The sequence below is a fragment of the Strix aluco genome, chromosome 3, assembly GCF_031877795.1.
Source record: "Strix aluco isolate bStrAlu1 chromosome 3, bStrAlu1.hap1, whole genome shotgun sequence".
Lineage (NCBI taxonomy): Eukaryota > Metazoa > Chordata > Aves > Strigiformes > Strigidae > Strix > Strix aluco.
Window position 1 is genome coordinate 59,980,035 of NC_133933.1, and position 19,064 is coordinate 59,999,098.

Sequence of the window (19,064 nt, forward strand, 5' to 3'; positions counted from 1 at the left end):
ATCTGTGCTTTCCACCACACAGACCCTTCCTTAAGGCAGCCGGCAGTATTCACTGAAGCATGGGAAGGTAGGGAGCCTTTGGAGTGGCAGTGTCAAATGGGACCAGTAAGAGCATGCTCAGTGCTTCAGAACTGAGAGAGTTGTGAGTGACTAAGGTATGGACTGAGAATCTCTCAGGATAAAACCTGTGCATACCCTGATGACTTCTCTTTCCTCTGTGTGTCCTAGTTTCCAAATTAAGGTAACAGGGGGTGCCCTAGGTAGGACCTGTAATGCCCCCCAGCAGGTGCCAGTTGCAGTGCGTAATGTGCCAGGGCCATGGGACACACCATCTCCTGGAATGCTATGACTGCTCCCACTTAATTTTGGTCGGCTTATCCCAAAAGCAGATTAACTTGCCATGGACATAGAGACCTCAGATCTGGCCCTGTGCAGCATGAGAAAAGGCTTGGCAGGGCTGGTGCTTAGCCGGTGCTAAAAAGGAGTGATGGGTGCTGGTGACTGCGTGCAGTCAGTACACCTGTGCCCTGCTTTCCAGCACACCCCTTGGCACCCACTGCCACCTGGCATTTCATTATCCAGTATGTCCCACCAGTCCCAGATAAAGACATCAATTCAGTGCTGCTGTGCTGACTCAGTTCCCAAGCAGCTGGCTGAGATAAAAAATGGGTTAAGCATTTAGACATTGACCATTCTTGGATTAGACCAGGATCCTACCACTTTTTAATCTTTTCTTTAATAAAATAGCTGTATCACAGTTTTAAAATTTACTGCAGCATAGATATTCAGTCCTCAAATATTTCTTACTCTGATTCCCTGAATTCTTCTTTTTTTTTTCCCCCAGAACATCCAGAATGAATACAGGGGTTTGTGACTCATCTCATTTATGCTTCATATGGAGGTAATGTTGCCACTTCACTTATCTGTTTTATTGACCTGTTTACATAGCCAAGGGTGGCACTGCAAGCTGATATTCAATTGGTGATATTCTGATTTCCTGGGATATGTGCAATATGACTAATTTTATGAGTTAAACATTGAAGAGATACCATCAGTTTTTAAAAGTCACATTCCTACTTGGCTCTTTCTCATAATCATTTTTACAAGCAAGATAACTGGGATCACCATAACAATAAAAATAGGGGGAGAAGTGTTTTGCCTTAGTCTGGGGTTTTGGAAGAGCTTTTTTTTTCTTTTATTTTGTACTAGACAGCATTTATGTGTCTGTATATGGTCAGTACATCTGCTTGCTGTTTATAAGCAGTTTCTTACCCTAGAATATATAAACCTGGGTCTGCTAAATAGCAGGAAAACATCACAGATGAGATTGTGGGGGTGGTGGCTGAAAAGTAGAAGCGGGATAGGGCCGAGGACTGAACCTTAGGTCCACCCCTTTCTGCTTACTGCCGTTCTGCTCTTCTGTTTTCAACCTCTCCTTTTCGAGAGAAACTACTGAACCTGGGAGGAAGTCTCCACATTTCCATAGTCATGGCACTCTTTTCTTCCCTAACTCCAGTCTTCATAGCCATTATATGTGTTTTGGTTGGGGTAATACTGAAAAAGACTAACGAAGAGAAGGACAAACGTGAGACTAAAAGCAAGCCTCTATCTCGCCCATGGGTGGATGAAGATTTAAAAGATGGCACTGACCACCACTTAGAGGAAGAAGGTAAGAAAAATCATATTCATCTGAGCATTTTTGTAGTTTGAATTTTTGAATATCTGCTGATATGAATAAAGGAGATGCGATCTTCTGGACTTCTCTACAGTGATAGCAATGCATAGTCCTTCACTGCTGCTGTGCCCTGAACTTGTCAGGTCCCTGGAAGGAGGCTGTCCTCATATCATGTCACTCTTGGTGTAAATCTCTATTTCCTCCAGATCCCACAGGTCAGAATGCAAAAACAAAATGCATTTTCAAAAAGACCCCTGTCTGTCCCTCTGTACAGCAGATTTCAGACCCATGAGGGACTCTCTGGACAATGCAGGGAAAGAAAGGAGAGACTGCTGAAGTTTCCCCAGCCTCTTGCCAGGCCTCATTAGTGTGAGCAAAGGGAAGACCTGAGCAGAGAGTTTCTATCTGCAAGCTGATTTCATAGACATCTCATCCTACATATTTGGTCTCAGTACCCGCAGAAAAGTTAGAAATGGGTTTATTACAGTTATTACAAAAGTCCTCCATTTGTGACTTCTGAGAATGTCCATAAGAGCTTTAGCTGGATTAGCACTGGGGTCATTTGGGAGCTATGCTGATCAAATGTTTAAGAACAAAATGCGGTGATGGTGCTAATCTGTTCCTTCAGCTGCATATTTGAGCCTGTACAGAACGCCTCTTTTTTTTTCAGTAGTGATTTCTGATGCCCAGCTTGGACAAAAGTCTGAGCCCAAAACGTGCCCTTCCTTCTTTTTGCTTTCTGACTATCCTCCATAAGCTCCCTTTATTTCCTTGTGAAATAAAAATCTGCAGAGTTCTGTTCCTATGAAGTTTTTAAACTTGCATTTAATAAAGCTTTTTTTTTTCTCAAGCTGATTTCAAAGGCTTTTTGTGTGGCTTTTGTCCCATAATGACACATTTCCTGAGTCCGCTTCTAGGAATCTTGAAACTTATATTGTTTTTCTGCACATATGCCTATTTCTAAGAACCATTATTTCTCTTTATTTCTCAGTGTTCAGTGTACTTTGAGTTAGTGTTGTGTATCAGTTGCCAGAAATAGTTGATACTTGGAACATTTTAAACCATGTTGACTATTTCCCAAATACACAAAATTTCTTTAAAAATTAGTTCATATGTTATATTCTCCTTTGCTCAATGCAAAATAGATTCTGTATCAAATTACCCCATATTTCCTTTGTCACTAATGGCGCACTAGTTCAGTTAAATTGCTGCAAATTAAAATTCCTGTGGGTAGTTCAAGTGATAATCTATGAATTATCTGTGACATCTTTGACTACAGCTGTTTCTATCAATTTAAAAATGTAGATCCTCTAAATAAACAAACCTATTAACTCTTAACAAGGAGTCTCACTGCCACAGCTCCATATATAAAATGTTATTCTTTTTGTCTTAGTTGTTTTCCCTTTTATTCAGCTGCTAAAGTCAAAACTACTAGTTTAAAATTGCTTACAAAAAAATGACAGGTAGATAGACACGTATGTGCTGTTACTAAAAGATTTATTTATTTTTAAATAAAACCTCTCTCAAAGCACCAGGGCATTCAACATTAAATTAAGTTTTCTTGCTATGTTTGCTTTTAACAACAAATAATCATCTTTCCCTTAATGGTGTGTGATTCAAACCAACATCTTTGCAAAACAGGCATGTCTTTTATCTCTAAAAAATTAAAATAATTGCATCATGCTTAGGAAAGTTTTTCTTCAGCAGAGGAAAGCACAGCCTAAGTGAGAAGGGAATATGGCCACCTTGGTAAGGATCTGCTACTCTGCTAATGCAATAATTAAGGATCAAGACATATTCACCTTGTCAGTGTTAAAATTTTCACTGACTATACTAGATGCTGAAATGGAAACATGGATGTAAACAGAGATTTTCTTAATAGTGAAGAGTATTTTACCTGTGTAAATTCTGCTACTTTACTAATATATCTTACTTTACCAGAAAATCTCATTTCTACTTAAAAGCCTCAAGCTGGCTTGTATTTAAAGATAAAGTTCCTCTGAAGAGAATTTGAGTTAGGTGAGATGAAATATTTTTAAGACCTTGTCTAAAGCTAGAATCTAGGGTTGTCGTAGGTGAGCAAGCTGAATTTTGAACAGCCCCCTGACAGGAAGGGACAGCTGAAGACCAAGTCTTTCGATACATGTCCATGACAACAGTGAGGGCACTTTGCCAAGAGAGTGAAGTGCTCTGTAAGAAAAAGCACTGAACTTACTTGGGCGACATCAGCCCCGTGAACCTTCCCTGAAGTGGCACCAGCAGGGACGTTTCCCCTGAGAGGGGCATGCCTTTGAGCAGCAAAGCATTCAGTGTAATTAGCTGAGCTGCTTGGGCAGACGCAGCAGAGTCACTTATTGGCGGTGAAGGATAGAAGAGGGAGGGCCATGTGCTCCCGAGCTTCTCTGTGTTATGCTTTCAGAAGCTGAAGAGAAGGATGTTTCTCAGAGCAGCCAGAAACCCAGTTCTTTGGTTAAGTGGAAAGCATTCACCGAGTCCAATTGTTTAATGCCTTAGCTGGCAGTACTTCAGACTTGTTTACATACCCATCTGTCCTGTAACTTTTTCCTTCGATATGAGTTCCAGAATGAGATATTGTTGTGCTGCAGATTGGCAAGAATGGTCTGTATGTGTGTATCTGGCCATGTCTTGCATTAGGCCATGTGTGATTACCAGTTAGATACAGATGAAAAAGATGTTTCTTCAGCCTTGTCTTGAACAAGGGCTCTCTTCTAGTGGTGGGCATCTGATCCCAAAGCGGTGGTGCCTCACCTCCCACTGCTTCAGGTTTACACAATTAGATCTGGACTGTTGCAAAGACAAGTTCAGTCTTTAGCCCAGGGAGCTTATTGTATACTGGTCACTTTCTTGGTCATATATTCAGATCAAGACAATTGATGAATAAGGTAAATACAGACCAAGTTTACAGTGGTGTGGAGGATGAGGTTGAATTTTATTTGTATCCTTGTAACTCTGGGGAACAGTTGCAGAGATTAATAGCAAAGACATTTATTACTACATATTTAATTGTGGGGACTTTTTTGATGTACTCTACTTAAGGACTACAAAGCAATGTACAAAAGCCCAAATGTTCCATCTCTTCTGAAAATACACTGCTCATTGCTTGTGAGAGTTATAATAGACGGCTCCCACTTAGAAGTATTTCTCCTCCCCCCAAGTTCAAAGGCTTCCCATATCTTTTAATAATACTACTGACATGAATGAGGCAGTAGCAGTTTAATTTTCCAATTCAATGACAGTTCATGATTTGTGTCATTTAGGAACTCAAGACTTACATGAACATGATGCATCACTGTGTTTATCTCCCTGCTGCTGCTGCAGACACTACCAGCCTTTGTCATCAGCTGAATGAACATGAAAACTGGCCTTTTTTCACCCTGTTTCTTTAACTTTGCTGGAAGGCTATTCCAGAACTTCACGCTATGGGATAAAAATCCTCCCCTGCCTGCCCAAACTTATTTAATACTACTCTATACCCATTTTCCCTGTTCCATCCTCTTGTTTAAAGGATACTTTTCCAGCCCTGGTGTATATGCTCCTGTGGTTTATAAACAACAATCAGATTACCTCTCAGCTTTCCTTTTACTAGGTAAACCAGCAAATCTTCTCTTTATAAAACAGTCACTCTATTCCTCTGAAGATCTTAAGAAACCTTCTGCAACTGTATTCCAGTTTGAGGTAATTTTCACAATGTTTTCATGTTGAGTTCTTTCTTCCAGGGTCTGCCTCACCCAGTTGACACTACTTTTGCTTAAGATCCCTGACCAGCTCTTGAGTTTTCCAGGATTAGCCTGCTAACCACTATTTATGACCCACTAGTAAGGCACTCCATCTCTTTTAGTTCACTATTAGCCACACAGTCAGTTCAGGATTGGATTCACTACTGGGATTCCTGTAGTAGCAAATTATGTATCAGTCTGACATTAATCAAGCAAAAAACCACAGGTCAACTGCTCAGCATTTTAAGTCCAAAGATCTGAAAGCTTTCTTTATATACATTTAATTGTTTTCCTATGTATCGTGTCTTTACACTGGGAAAGAGAATTGAGAGGAATTCTATGCATAGGAAGCAATTCCTTAGAGAAGAAACTGAAAGAGTTGATTTGGAAAGCAAACACATTGGTCTAGACTGAGGTTACAAGTGAGGTTTCTCACAGATCAGTCTCAGGACCAATTGTTAATATTATGTAATGGTCTTTGCATAAAACCAAGGAGTGTACACATGAAATTTCTTAATGACATACAACTGGCAGCGAACAACACAGGGAAGTGTCAGTGTAGGTAAAATAAGTGGTCAACAGAAATGAAATGACATGTCATTGTTCTCAGTGTGAGTTTGTTATTAGGAACTTATGGTAAGAATTTTTGCTACAAACTGAGGCAAAATTTATTATGTGGTTTGTAGGCTGATTATAACCTCCCATATGAACTGCTGGGAAGAACACAAACATTATCCTAAAGTGTATCCAGAGACAAATTTCTGATAGAGTCAGAGAAATAGTACTTTTAAAATAAGATTTCACTTGGGATATCTGAGCCAAAACCATTTCAGATTTGCTTAAAAAGCAGGAAGCCTGATGACTATTGTAAATGTACAAGAGGATTGATGTCAATCTTGAGAATGTGGCTAACAAGCTAATAGACTGACTAACAAGATGTCTGTTGTCCATCAAATGATGGAATACACAGAGATGTAAACAAGACATTTGTAGTATTGTATAACGTGACCATACAAACAGGAATATGTCTAAACACAGCAATTAAAGATATAGAGAGCATGCACTAAACAGATGGTGCTGATAATGATTTTAGCTTAACATATGGTTAATGTTAACTGCTAAGAATGAATGGTAGACACATGGTGGAAGATAATAAATAATAGATGAATTTATCAAAAAAAAAATAAATTGCCAGGAGAGTTTTGGTTTTGTGTGTCAGTTCTCTCAATTCTGAGTTCTCCTCCTGCCTCAGCCAGTATTTCCATTTTGAATGTATTAAGGTTTTAAAGGTTTCTTACGAAACTCAAGCTCAAAAGCTCACACTTTCATTCTCACTAGTCACCTCATTTTTGTCCCATGTTCAAAATCTTTGAAAGTACATTTCTTTTTTCACCATGTTACTATAAGTTGAACCATCTTGACCACACAGCAGCTTCACTTCTTCTCTTCTACTTACATGGGGAAAAAAGTCCCTCACAAACAAGCAAACAAACCTCTTAAAAATTAACTCGTTTTGACCTTAGGTAATATTGCAAGTTTTATACTTCCTGTCTTACAGGGTCTAGGTTTCTGTGTTTACTGATCCTTTTCTTCCATTCCAAGTTGCCTATAGATCATTTGAGATATTCAATTACATCTAAGATGTTTTTTATACCTCTGATTTAAAGAAATGTCAAAACTCTCTTCTTCCTGATCCCTGAATTCTTCAATCTGAATTCTCCAACTTAATTTTTCTTAATCCCTTATTTTTGCCAAGTTTGTTCTCTTAAAAATTGAAATCCACAGTTATAGACCTACTTTTTCTTACCCTTTCATTTAGTCAATTAAATTGAATAAACTGATAATCTCAGTTTAGGGGTACTTTTTTTTTGGTAACACTCTCCGTCCTCACTGAAACCAAAGCTAAGAGAGTGAACTGCACCAAGAGAAGAACAGGTTATTTGATTAAGCTATTGGATGCTTCAGATGGGAAGTCTGGTTTCTAGTATTATCATAATATTTCCTCTTTGGTCTATAGCTGGAAAGCTATGCTTCTGCCAGGTACTTCATAACAATGATGTTGTTGAGGCAATATAACTCTCTTAAAGATATGTCCTGATCTAGATGTGAGCTTGGGGGCCTTTGTAGGCTTCCCAGAAGACAATGAATCTCAAAAAGCAACCCTTTTTTAAGGCATGCTACTTTTTTATTTCTTTACAATCTACCACAATATCAATTATTACCTATTTTTTATTGATATGGTTCCTGCACAAGTCAAAGCAGGTACTGCTGTTGTTATTGCATCTTTATTCTTCCCTTCGTGTCATGTTTTGTTTCATGTCCTGTACAAACACTGATAGCTCGTCCAGTTTGCTGTCTACACCTCTGCACTCAACTGGCCACAAGCAGCATCCTCTCCAGATTAAGTACATATCTGAGTCAGTTATCTGACTACTGTCCTCATCCATATAAGTAATTTAATTGTGCTCTTCATCCTTCTGTCCTTCAACATTCATGTATGTATTAATGGTGTATCACCTACCCGACTTTCATCTCCTTGTGTTTCAAAATCAGGTACAGAGATTACACAAACTACCTGCAGCCTTTGCTCTGATTTGAAAAACCTCCTTTGTAAAGATTTTCAGCATTTTATAGACTAGTCTCGTTATCTCTAACTCAAAATGGTGGTTGATAGTTTTGCAATAATACTAGAAAAACAGAAGCAGGGCTTGGATTTGCCTAGGAGCCAAGGTTAGACCATCAAGTCTCCTCCATCAGTGGCTAAATAAAAGGTACAGTACACTGAATGTATGCTATTTCCTACTTTCTGAACTTTGATAAAAAGCTCATCGTAAGAAAGTAAATAGTGAGAGCATATAAGAACTATTGTGTCCTGGAGTTAGTTTTATTTGACTGTTTCTAGGCTAGAAATAGCCTATTTCTATTCTGCAGGACACTCAACACTATAAATTTGTGAAATGGATAGGGATGATCACTGTAGCATATTGATATATAAGCACGAATAGTATAATCTGACCTGAAATTTTCACCAAGACATTAATCCAACACCTATTTTCAGTATAGACTTCTGGTCAGATTCTGCCTTCTGATAGACAATGCAGAACCTCAGCTGATTTCAGGAAGTTTTTTGTTATCATAAGGAAAATATCTCTCATTTAGAAAATCCTCTTACATGAGTGCCCACAGATAAAATTAAGATGTGTCATTCTGTGTAACTGCTAAATCTTAGTTCAGCAATTAATATCTGTCTTGTAGTTTCAGTACTGCTATACATAAAATGGATGTGGAGAGGGAGAATTAATTTTTTGGACCAATCAAGACAGTTGCAGGAGGCCATCCAGCTTCCAGGCCTGTAAGTCCTTTGAGAGGAGCTTGCAGGAGATATTATGTGCCCAAAGCTTGCATCATTCTCTGTCCTGTCTATATCAAGGGACACCTTTTGAATTTCTCTACTGGCCAGACAGTCCTCAGTGAAGTTGGAAAGGGTTTATGAGTTTCCAACTCCCAACTCCCTGTTGTTTCCCTTAGGGTTTTATACATTATTGGGTCATCACTTTTTCTCTCAAATCCTTTGGCTGCCAGCCATCATTGTATCAACTTCTGTCTGTGGAAGGTTTTGCATACTGGCTTTTACCAGCTTAACATAGTGGTCCTTGAAGATGGCATCCTATGATACCATGCATAGTGTGGAAGAGGTGGGAAGGATGCAGAACTTTAACTGCCTCCCCGCCTCCCCTCCCCAGCTACCCTACCATTCTAAAACATGTAGGATGTTGAACACCGGGTCTCCGGCAGAAGCTCTTCCTCTCAACATCCTATTGTACCACACTACTTGCGAGTGTAAACATAGCATTTTAACCCTGTGGTATTCCCTTCACTGAGTGTGGAGAAGGAACAGCAAAAAAGGGTGTGTGAAAGTTTCTGAAAGAGAACATCACCAGAATCCTAGCAAAGGGCAAGTCCTAGTCAGTCAGGTGCTACTGAATAGTAAATAATCTACTTTACTAAGTGTAAACCACAAAGGGAACGCTAGAAAGAGGCATCTTCTTCCTTTTTTAGTTTGAGTGTGCAAGATGGCCACAAAAATAATTTCTACAATGCGTCACTGCTTCCCATTACCCTGGAGCCAGGTCCTTGCAGACTGTGACTGAGAGTGCTTAACACAGGCATGAAATGCTAAACAAAACAAATTTTCTGCGTGACTTCTTTGTATGCAGAATGAAATGTATGTTGTTTGGAGACCAGAATCATTCTGTTTAGATTCAACATATGAAGCTGGATATATTGCAGCTTCTTGCACATGCTGTGACACACTTGTGAATATTTCACTGCTGTTTATAAAATGAACAAAATATCAGCTTGGTCTCTAAGGCAACTGCATGCTACTAAAACACAGAAATAATTACTGTTTGAATTTGCACTAGAGATTACTATGATCCTGGAATAATAGCCTAATGGTGACTGAAAATGAACTGGAATTTTTTTTCCTGACTCAGCCCTCTATAGCAGATTGCTCAATACTATTGACTAGTCAAAATGCAAAATTTAAATGGCTTTAACTTCCACATCACGGTTGCAAAAAATGTTATCCCTGCTGATTCTAGGAATGCCAGTGAGAAAGAGGAGATCTCAGAGACAACAGAAGATGCATTTTGTGGTATAAAAAAACCCCAAAGAGACAGATTGCAGCAAAATGAAGAACCATTTTGAGTTCTTAAATTAAAGACAAGGAACACAATATCTTACATTTGATATGTTGTTATCCTAAGTATAGATGCCTGTCATCCATTTCCTCTTATGCTGAAAGTATTGTGAAACCAAAGAACTTAACCACAAAGTCACATTTGTGCAGAGCCTAGACTTGTAATGCTTCTGGTATGAAACATGAATATGGACAAAGCTGACATTCAGGTCTTCAGAAGAGATTTTACACATATAGGTAGTTAAGCCCACTCCTTAACTTCAGTAATTGAACTGATTTTTTTTTTTATTAGGCTGCTCAGGAAGGAATGCACATATTCACATTTACTAACTGAGAAAAGTGGGCTGAAGGGTTGGCCACCTTTTCACTGCTGTTTCAGCTTGTAATCTGTTTTTACAGACAGGCTTGAAGACTGAAGTGGAGAAGGCCGTAACTTCTTTGTGGATCACGCTTGCTACAGCCAGCCAGGACCCTCCTGCTTCTTGGTATTTAAACAAGGTGTTTATTCAGTAGCTGGAGCTGGGGATCAATGAGTTGTGTCAACTGAAACCTCAGACTTTGCTTTTGCAGTGGTGTAGAAGCCCAATGTATGCCAGTGCAGGACAAAGTGCGTTATGGTGGTGAATGCCAAAGATATAAATCGTGTTCTACAGCAAAAAAAAAAAAAACCCTAACCACTTTTATTTTCTTGCAGAGGTTGATGAAGAGTGGCAAGGACTTGATGAAAATGTTGCCCATATCCCCTTCTTTGCGGAGCGCTACTCTGAGGCTGAAATGATTAAAAGGTCACAGATGTTTTATGAGCTTCTTAATAAGAGACGGTCTGTCAGGTTTCTTAGTGATGAGATGGTCCCCAGGGAGGTTATCGATAATGTCATCAGAACAGCAGGTATGGTACTGAGTGGTTCAAGGTCTGATTAAAAAAAAAGGATCGGCACTACTGTTCAACTGTGTAAAAGTGATGTGGAAAAGCCAAGGAAATTGGCATTTGGCTTATGGTTTTCCTAGATTCACCTTTAGCCATAATGAATGAACTGATTGGAATTGATTGATTGGAAATTACTCAGCTTGCACAACTATATACCAGGGACTGGTTTGGAGCATTCCCAATTCCTTTGTATTTGCAGTGCACCCAAAAGGGAAAAAGAGCATTTCAACAGCATGAAAGAAAACATTTCATTTTCAAGCTTTAAAAAATGTTATTTAAAATAAAATTGATGTGCAGTTTAGTGAGACATCTTTCAAATAGAAATATTGAAGTGTTTTATTTCAAAAATGTCAAACCATGCGTACTTCACATGCTTTAAAATTTCATGCGTTATGATGATATTTATTGTGTGTGGATTTTGTTTGGTTGTTTTTTTCCCCAAGCAAATTGATGAAATTGTCTCAGGCATATGAAATATTTCAGTTGATATAAATAGTTGGGGTTTATTATGGGGAAAAAAGTTTCAGTCTAGAACAAAAAATCTTTTCCAGTCCTTTCAACATTAGTGTCAGGCCCCTATTGCATATGACTGGAGTGTTACATTGCAGACTCTGATTGAGATTATTGGACTGAATGTCAGAAATGCGTTTCCTTTTTTTAAGAATTTATGTGTTTCAAATCATTACTGTCATGTCCTGGCCTAATCTCATCTCTGCTTTACTAACATTGACTTCAGCCAGCAGTGCTTTTGACCCTCATTATTTCTCTTATTCTATGAACCAGCTGCTGCAAGTATAGAAAATATTCATAAGCTGCCTTAGAGAAAAGTTCAGTAGCCTCTAGCAGGATTAATAATATAGAGATTCTTAGCATCTGAGGTGCATTGTTTTCCCTTTAAAAACTGTAAGCAGCTTTTTTACTGCACTGTAATGAGTCTCCATCTTCCTCTAATTAGCTGGGAGTCATTAAAACACTGAGTGTATTTTGGCAAATGCAGCAAAGTGAACAAGTCTGGAGTGCAGATGAAGTACTTAGTAACCCTGAACACTTTGGGCTGTGTAGAGAAAAAGAAAACAAAGCAAAGCATAAATGTCATCAGTTGTTACCCAAACCTGAGAAAAGACAATGTTCACAATATAAACACATTTTAATATAAAAGATAGTTCAAGCTGCTTATTCAGTGTTTCTCAAACTGAAATCAGTGCTTAGGTAAGCAAATATTGTATGTGTTCAAGACCTTCAAATATTTTTAAAATGAGTATGAGGGGCTAGAGAGATCTAAAGAGTCTCCTTAACTTATTTATCTGTGAACTTGCACAAATAACTATATTCTTCAGCTTCTGGCTTTCATCCTTTAGGCAGTTAAAATATTCTCCAGTGGTGTTGATGTGTAATGATCAGGGCTGAATGAGCAAGTGCAGATTTAATATGTGCACACCTACATACACCAGCTGTCTTTGGGCCAACAAACTCAAATCTGTATGCTATATGGCAGATGTCTGCATTGTGCAGCTCCTCATCTTTGTCAGTCAGCGACAGACTCCTGCGGGTGGTCACTTAGCCTTGTTTTCCTGAAAGCCATTAGCTTTGTCCTTCAGCTAAAACTGTGTCTCAGAGTTGGGTGCATATTCAGATGGTGTGTTGCTTTCTGTATAGTGCTTTGCAATAACATTACTGCGTGCGTATATATGCACCAGTATATGTGCACCAGTATATTATGCACCATAATACTGCCTTATCATAAGAACCACAAAGGAATTTTTACAAATCCCTAACTTTGGTTTCCTGTAAAATGGCTGTATGAAAGGACTAACTTCTGTCATTGAATGGGACTTCACATTCTTCAAGAAAGAAATGAACAGGATTGTCCTCCACAACTTCTCTCAGTCCTTTTCTTCCCATCTCATCCACTTGCTTTCCCATTGCTCTGTTGGCCAGCCTGAAAGCCCACAAGGGAGAGCTGATACCCCTTGCTTCACACCTTCCTTCCTGGGTTTTCAACTTTCCCCATTTTTGTATGAAGGTACTTCACCCAGCGGAGCGCACACTGAGCCCTGGACCTTTGTGGTAGTGCAAGATCCATATTTAAAACATAAGATCCGTGAGATCGTAGAAGAAGAAGAAGAAATAAACTACAAAAAAAGAATGGGAGACAGATGGGTTAATGACCTGAAAAGACTGAGGTATGAAAAAGTCAACTGGCTAAGGGGTTTGAAGGGAGCTGTGTTTTAGTATAGAAAAACTATATTGGGAAATTTTAGTCTTTTTTTTTTTTTTTTTTTTTTTCCTGTTTTTCTCCACTTATTTTCAGGATGAAAAAGAAAAACCAACCCTGAAAATATTCAGCTCAATTTTTAGAACCCTGTTTTAAAAATGTTCTTTCAAGTCCATTCTCCTTGAAGTCTCCCCAGTTTTCTGGTGTTGCTCAGGAGGGCAGCGGTAAATATTTCCCCTGTCCTGATCACAGAAAAAGAAAGGTGGGGTCAGAGACTGCCTCAGCCAGAGAGTTGCCAGGGTTGCTATAATGTTGTCCTTTTGCTAGTTTAGAGCTGGGAAGAAAAGACTCCTGTCTGACTAAAGTGGAGTTCCCACCCTGCAGGAGCTGGAAAAAAAAAAAAAAGTACTATCAGTATGTTAATTCTGGCTGCCTTGTTCTAAGGGCCAGGTGAGATGCAGCACCCAACTGATACACACAAAGGCAATGTCACTATGCCTGTGTGCTTCAGTCTTACCAGAAAACAGGTGAAATAAATGACTCAGATATTCAGCTCTTTCCTGTTGTATGGCTTTGTCTCGATTCTCAGGATGATGGGAATCTTACTGAAAGCACCACAGTTTAGAAAATTGAAGTGATAAAAGAAGCTTGTCTTGAATTCTTATAGTATCCTTTTCCATTTCTTCCTCCCTTTCACTTTTATATATTTCTAAGATTCATGTTTGGAAAGAAAAACTTAAAAATATATGTAGAATTGTGCCTTGGTGGCTGGTTCATAAAATTGCCTCCAGTAAAAGGTATTATATACTCTCCACTTGGAAACTTTTCCAAGCATTTAGCTCAATTGTTATTTTTTTTTCTGTGTAACCTCTGTTGCAGTAACTCTTGTCCCAGTTTTCTCCTGTTGTTTGCTGAACAATGAAGCTCCCAAAGTCATTGGGAGCTTTGTTGCTGACTGAGGGAACCCCCAAGGCTTGTCCCTATGCAAGTACTGAATTATGCAATATTGAATTGTTCCAGATACCACCCCTCCCCCCCCCCGAAGTCTGACTGACTTGCTTAACTTCACACACTGCTGAGTCTTGACTTTTCAAACGAAGCATATGTGCAAAGCTTCATAGGTTGATTTGCCTACAAATTACTGTTTCATAATGTTATTATTTTTCAGGTGCTTATGTGCTATGTAAACAAGTAAAAGATAGTATTCTTTTATATTTTGAGTGAGAACAGTAGAAAGCACACACTTTCTTATCTAAATCCCACATCATAACTGTATATATTGTCATTAAAAAAATTTAGAATCAAATGAATTCTAACAGGGCTGAAATAGAACACAGGGCAAAAGAATAACATTTTTTTTTTGTAGAATGTATTTAGGTTTATACCTTAGACAGAGAAGTTTTGAACTTTTCTGCCAGCAGTTTTCACTGCAATCACAAAAAATGTTGGCAATGCTGGTAACAGGTGGAGCTGCAAGTCTGCAAAATTCCAGGAATCAAATAATCTCAAGGGCAAATGTTCATAAGGCCAGCTCATAGATAAGAGGTCAAGAACTACACCCTATTTTTATGCAATTCCATGGTTCAGAGTGAGTGCATCAACTCCTCAGCTGAATCTGTTAAAATTGAGAACTCTCAAGATTTTTTTTTTCAGAAATGTTTCTATTTAAGCTGATAATACTCAATCCTTTGCAGTAAATGTTTTAAGCTTTAGTCTTCTGCTGTAATTGTTGTGTACCTTCAGTGCCCCTTTGCAGACAGTAAATGTGACTTACAGGAAAGCGAAAAAGTTGCAAAATAAATGTCTTTAATCATTATTCTTTTGCAGAACAAACTGGATCAAAGAGTATTTGGACACTGCTCCGTATCTCATCCTCATTTTCAAGCAGGTATATGGGCGGCTTCCAAATGGCAAAAAGAAGACCCACTACTACAATGAAATCAGTGTTTCTATTGCCTGTGGTATCCTGCTTGCTGCACTGCAGGTACGTTGACAGAACTGATATACTGGGAGTAAATGTATTGGTTTGGATTACCTACCAAGACTATTCTGCCCAAATGAGGGTGGAACTCAGTTTAGATTTTAACATTATCAGTCCTCTGGAGTACTCCAATTCCTGGCAATATGTCTTAGTTTTGAGTTTTAAAGCTATTCTGCACAGGCCTACATCTGAGAAGGTGATTGCTATTCTCAGTACTGGTTAACAAGAAGAAAAATGTGATGCAGCTTACTTACTCTTCTCTTAGCACAGGCTTCAACCCCTGTGGTTTCTACCTTTTGCTGACAGTGTCTGCAGACTACCCAAGCATGGCTGTGCAGTGCCACGCTGGCCCCTTCTTTTCAGTAATTCCTAAAAAATGGCTTGACCCCAAATCATTTTTAGTACACAATGCTGGGAAAAAAATCAGGGACATATTTTACAGAACAGACTGTACCATTTCAATCAGTCTTACCGAGGCATTTCTGAAAGTGAATTTATTTCTAAAGCTCAGCATGCTTGACATCAGCCAGTGGGATTCTCTCAGGGGTTTCTCAGTGCTCAGTTCTGCTTGTTGCATCTGATGTACTCACACAAGTGTTTAAATAGTGAAGCTAGTCCAATAGTTAGCTTGGCCTGTCAGCAGGATAACAGCAAGGTGCAACCTCTTATATTAGGCCAGTTTCCTGCCAGGAACTGCCATTTCTCCTCCATTCTGTTCTGAGTGACACTTCCCGCATTGCTGCTCCTCAGGAGGATCCTCAGGATGGGGAATCAGAGAAGTGAGCAGTGCAGAAGCACATTGCTGGGGTGTTGCTGCTCTGCGGCTGCACATTGCTCTGTATTTTCCCTCCATGGAGCTGAAAGCAAAGAGAATGCACAGGGAATGGGGTGTCACTAGTGCCTTAGAAGCGGTAGGAGTGACAAGGCTCCACTTTCCTCTGAGCCAGCCCACCATCAGGTGGGATTTCTGAGGCTGTTAGGCTCCTTAGTGCCATCTCTTTCCCAGCTCCTAGAAACTAATTGACAACATTAAAGGATACAGTGCCCACTATTAGCTCTTTTCCTCTTCAGAAGATCATAGAGATTACTTAACATGAGACCTGTTGCCTGAGCACCTCTCCCTGGCTGACTTTTGTATCTCAAAGCCTCCCGAAATGCTTGTATTACATGCAGGGAGAGACTGAAATCCACATGTGCAACTCTCAGGAAGCACCTCAGCTATGTAGTCATACCTTGGATAATGTCAGATACTTACTATTTGTCACATTATTTAGCTTTTTTTGTGAGATTTCATATGAGAGAAGTGATACATAGACTTGTTTTGGGGTTCTGATGTAAGCCAGAACATTGGCCATTGTGAGAGATGTCAACAGACTGCTGCAACAACTTCTGAGGCAGAGCCTGTGTCCCCTGTCCACATGAGGTACAGCTCTTGAGCAGGAACAAATGTTCACAAAGCTGTGAGGCTGCATGGAGGCAAGAACCGAAACATTTTTCTGTATGAGCCAGATGAACCCCATGGGATGATAATCCAGTGATATCCCCACAACTGCCTCTTGACTTCACGGTAGCCATGGGTCCCCCGTTACACTGAGAACTGCAGGCAGGCTCCTGCTGTACAGCATACTGACATGTCAGGCAGAACGTGCTGTTGCTGTGGTGGAGAAATGCTGTACTTCTCTGTAAGCAAAGCAGGCATCTTTTCTGGTACTGGTGAGGCTGTTAGTATGTCAGATGTTCTAAAGCCTGCAGCAGAGTCTAACAAAGTGGCATTTCTGGGCTAGTCAATAGGAGAATGTGTTCAGGTCTGGTGGGAATAATGGGTACAAAGACAGAGTATAGACCTCTATCTCACTCTGTTGCTGTCTCTTTTGGTGCAGAATGCAGGTCTGTACACAGTGACCTCCACACCCCTCAACTGTGGCCCCCAACTCCGGGTGCTGCTCCAGCGCCCAGCAAACGAGAAGCTACTCTTGTTGCTCCCTGTTGGCTATCCCAAGAAAGATGCCACTGTGCCTGCACTGACCCGAAAGCCGCTGGAAGACATAATGGTGGTCATGTGAGCCCAGCACCACGAGGAAGGAGCACAGCCCTGCTGCCAGCTAGTAAGCAGCAGCCCACTGAAGTTGTCACTGCTGTTTCTGTGTATTGTCCTCCTACATCACTATTGCTCTGGCTGTTTGCACCTGTATTTCTTTTAGTGCTGGTAATCTACTAATAGCACTGAGCAGTCAAGCACTGTGCATTTGACAGGTGCTATTACCAATGAGCCCAGGCAGTTGTTCTGGGGGACACATACAATGGCATTTAAACGACCTTCATCGCTTGATTTTTCTCATGTATTGTAGGGACAAATCTTTCCTTGAATTGGAACGTATATTCTCCTTATACTTTTGTGATTACCATTACATAGTTATTTTCACTTCAGAATTTTAATGGAGGTTGTATTAAAAGATATAAAGAGGTCAAATTCAGCTGTCTTATCTTGATCAGTGTGTGTTATTTAAATGTCCTTTCCCCTTCACTGTGTCCAGTTCTGCATAGAAGGAAGCTATTTTTCTCATATACAGTAGCATTTTCCCTACTTGATTGATCTCAAAAACCTTGTCTATACCAGGCTTTCTTAAACTATTGCTGGTACAAGTGTCTTTGGCTGGGGGAGATCTGGCAGGAGCAAGGCATCCAAGTAATTTCCTTGCTACCATTTCTTTATACATGTTCCAGGCAGAGTTAGATCGTATGGCAGCTATCAGTCATGCCCCTATATTTTCTGCTTCCACTGGAAGAAGCCCAGGGGGAACTACTCTTCTGGTTATCCGGTTTATACTTACAACTATACCAGTTTAACACCCTGAAATTTAAACTACTTTAGAGACATTGGCACGTGAGAGGTGCTTTCAAGTCACACCAAATCAGGCATATTTAGGTTTGTTTTAAGGCCGCTTCCCACAAAAGCAATGTTCCCTACTGCAAGCCATGTCTACAGGCAAGACGTGAGTGGGCACCACTGGGTGTTGCTCACTGCAGGGCTTGACGCTGCTGATCCCTGGGCTGGCAGAGCCCCCTCGTGGGGTTGCTGTTCCTGCCGGCTTGGCGGGCAGCACGACATGAAAACAATGAAACAGAGACGTCCTTTCCTGAAGCTGTCTATATTCTGTGAAGTATTTTCCCACCCTGCTGCATGTAACTTCAGGCAACTTCAGACAAATTGGCTTCAGCCTTCCTTGGGGGTTGCTCGGGTTAACTTGCTGCACCTCGTCTGAAGTCAGTCCTGTTTAACATGACCTGTTGCAGCTGAGAAAGTGGAGGGGATAATATTTTGCAGAGGTATAGCTTTTTGCAGTGTCAATGCCTCTGTCACCCAATGGTGACCAGTCCATTTTGCTGGTATTTAGCAGGCATGGCTATGTGTTCACCTGTTTTACTGGCCCTGTTTCACATCCTCAGTAGTACGGCAATGGCAGGAAGAGTGTATCACGCAGACTTAGTCTGAAATGAGGTTTTATAACTACAGTAAAATAAAAAAAGAAGTCCTGTGTCTACACACTTGCAAGGTCTAAAAGCTAGTCAGGGAGAGAGGGATGAGCTGAACCAAGCCAAGGCTGACCAGCTGCAGGTCCCTAGTTATCAACAATACACACTAAAGTGTCTGTAGCAAGTTTTCCTTCTGTGCAGATGCTGCTCTGCCATATCAGGCCCCTTCACAAAGCAGTTGGTACCTGCTGTAAATATATATAAGCCCTATTATGTTTGTTTTAATTCAGAGTTCACATTGATAGAGGACTTAACCTCTGTTGCTTTGCAATCTCTCCTATAGCTACAGAAA

The 19,064-nt window shown here is 40.0% G+C and overlaps 1 protein-coding gene across 2 annotated transcripts; it reads left to right on the top strand.

Moving 5' to 3' along the window:
- The first annotated feature begins 1,144 nt into the window (after positions 1 to 1,144).
- IYD (iodotyrosine deiodinase) lies at positions 1,145 to 17,712 on the top strand. Of its 2 annotated transcripts, none has more exons than XM_074820701.1 (5): positions 1,145 to 1,669; positions 10,809 to 11,003; positions 13,066 to 13,225; positions 15,085 to 15,241; positions 17,119 to 17,712. In XM_074820701.1, exons 1-5 carry the CDS (start codon positions 1,489 to 1,491, stop codon positions 17,299 to 17,301), a joined length of 876 nt encoding a protein of 291 aa, XP_074676802.1. In that variant the 5' UTR covers positions 1,145 to 1,488; the 3' UTR covers positions 17,302 to 17,712. The 2 variants fall into 2 exon arrangements, with proteins under 2 accessions (XP_074676802.1, XP_074676803.1); XM_074820702.1 differs by lacking the exon at positions 1,145 to 1,669 and adding an exon at positions 10,637 to 10,721.
- Positions 17,713 to 19,064: the final 1,352 nt, after the last annotated feature.

Excerpts from the sequence above, each read along its gene's own strand:
- IYD (XM_074820701.1), top strand. The coding sequence starts at position 1,489 with ATGGCACTCTTTTCTTCCCTAACTCCAGTCTTCATAGCCATTATATGT. Across the intron at positions 1,670-10,808 it reads CCACCACTTAGAGGAAGAAG|AGGTTGATGAAGAGTGGCAA; the intron begins GTAAGAAAAATC and ends ATTTTCTTGCAG. Across the intron at positions 13,226-15,084 it reads AATGACCTGAAAAGACTGAG|AACAAACTGGATCAAAGAGT; the intron begins GTATGAAAAAGT and ends ATTCTTTTGCAG.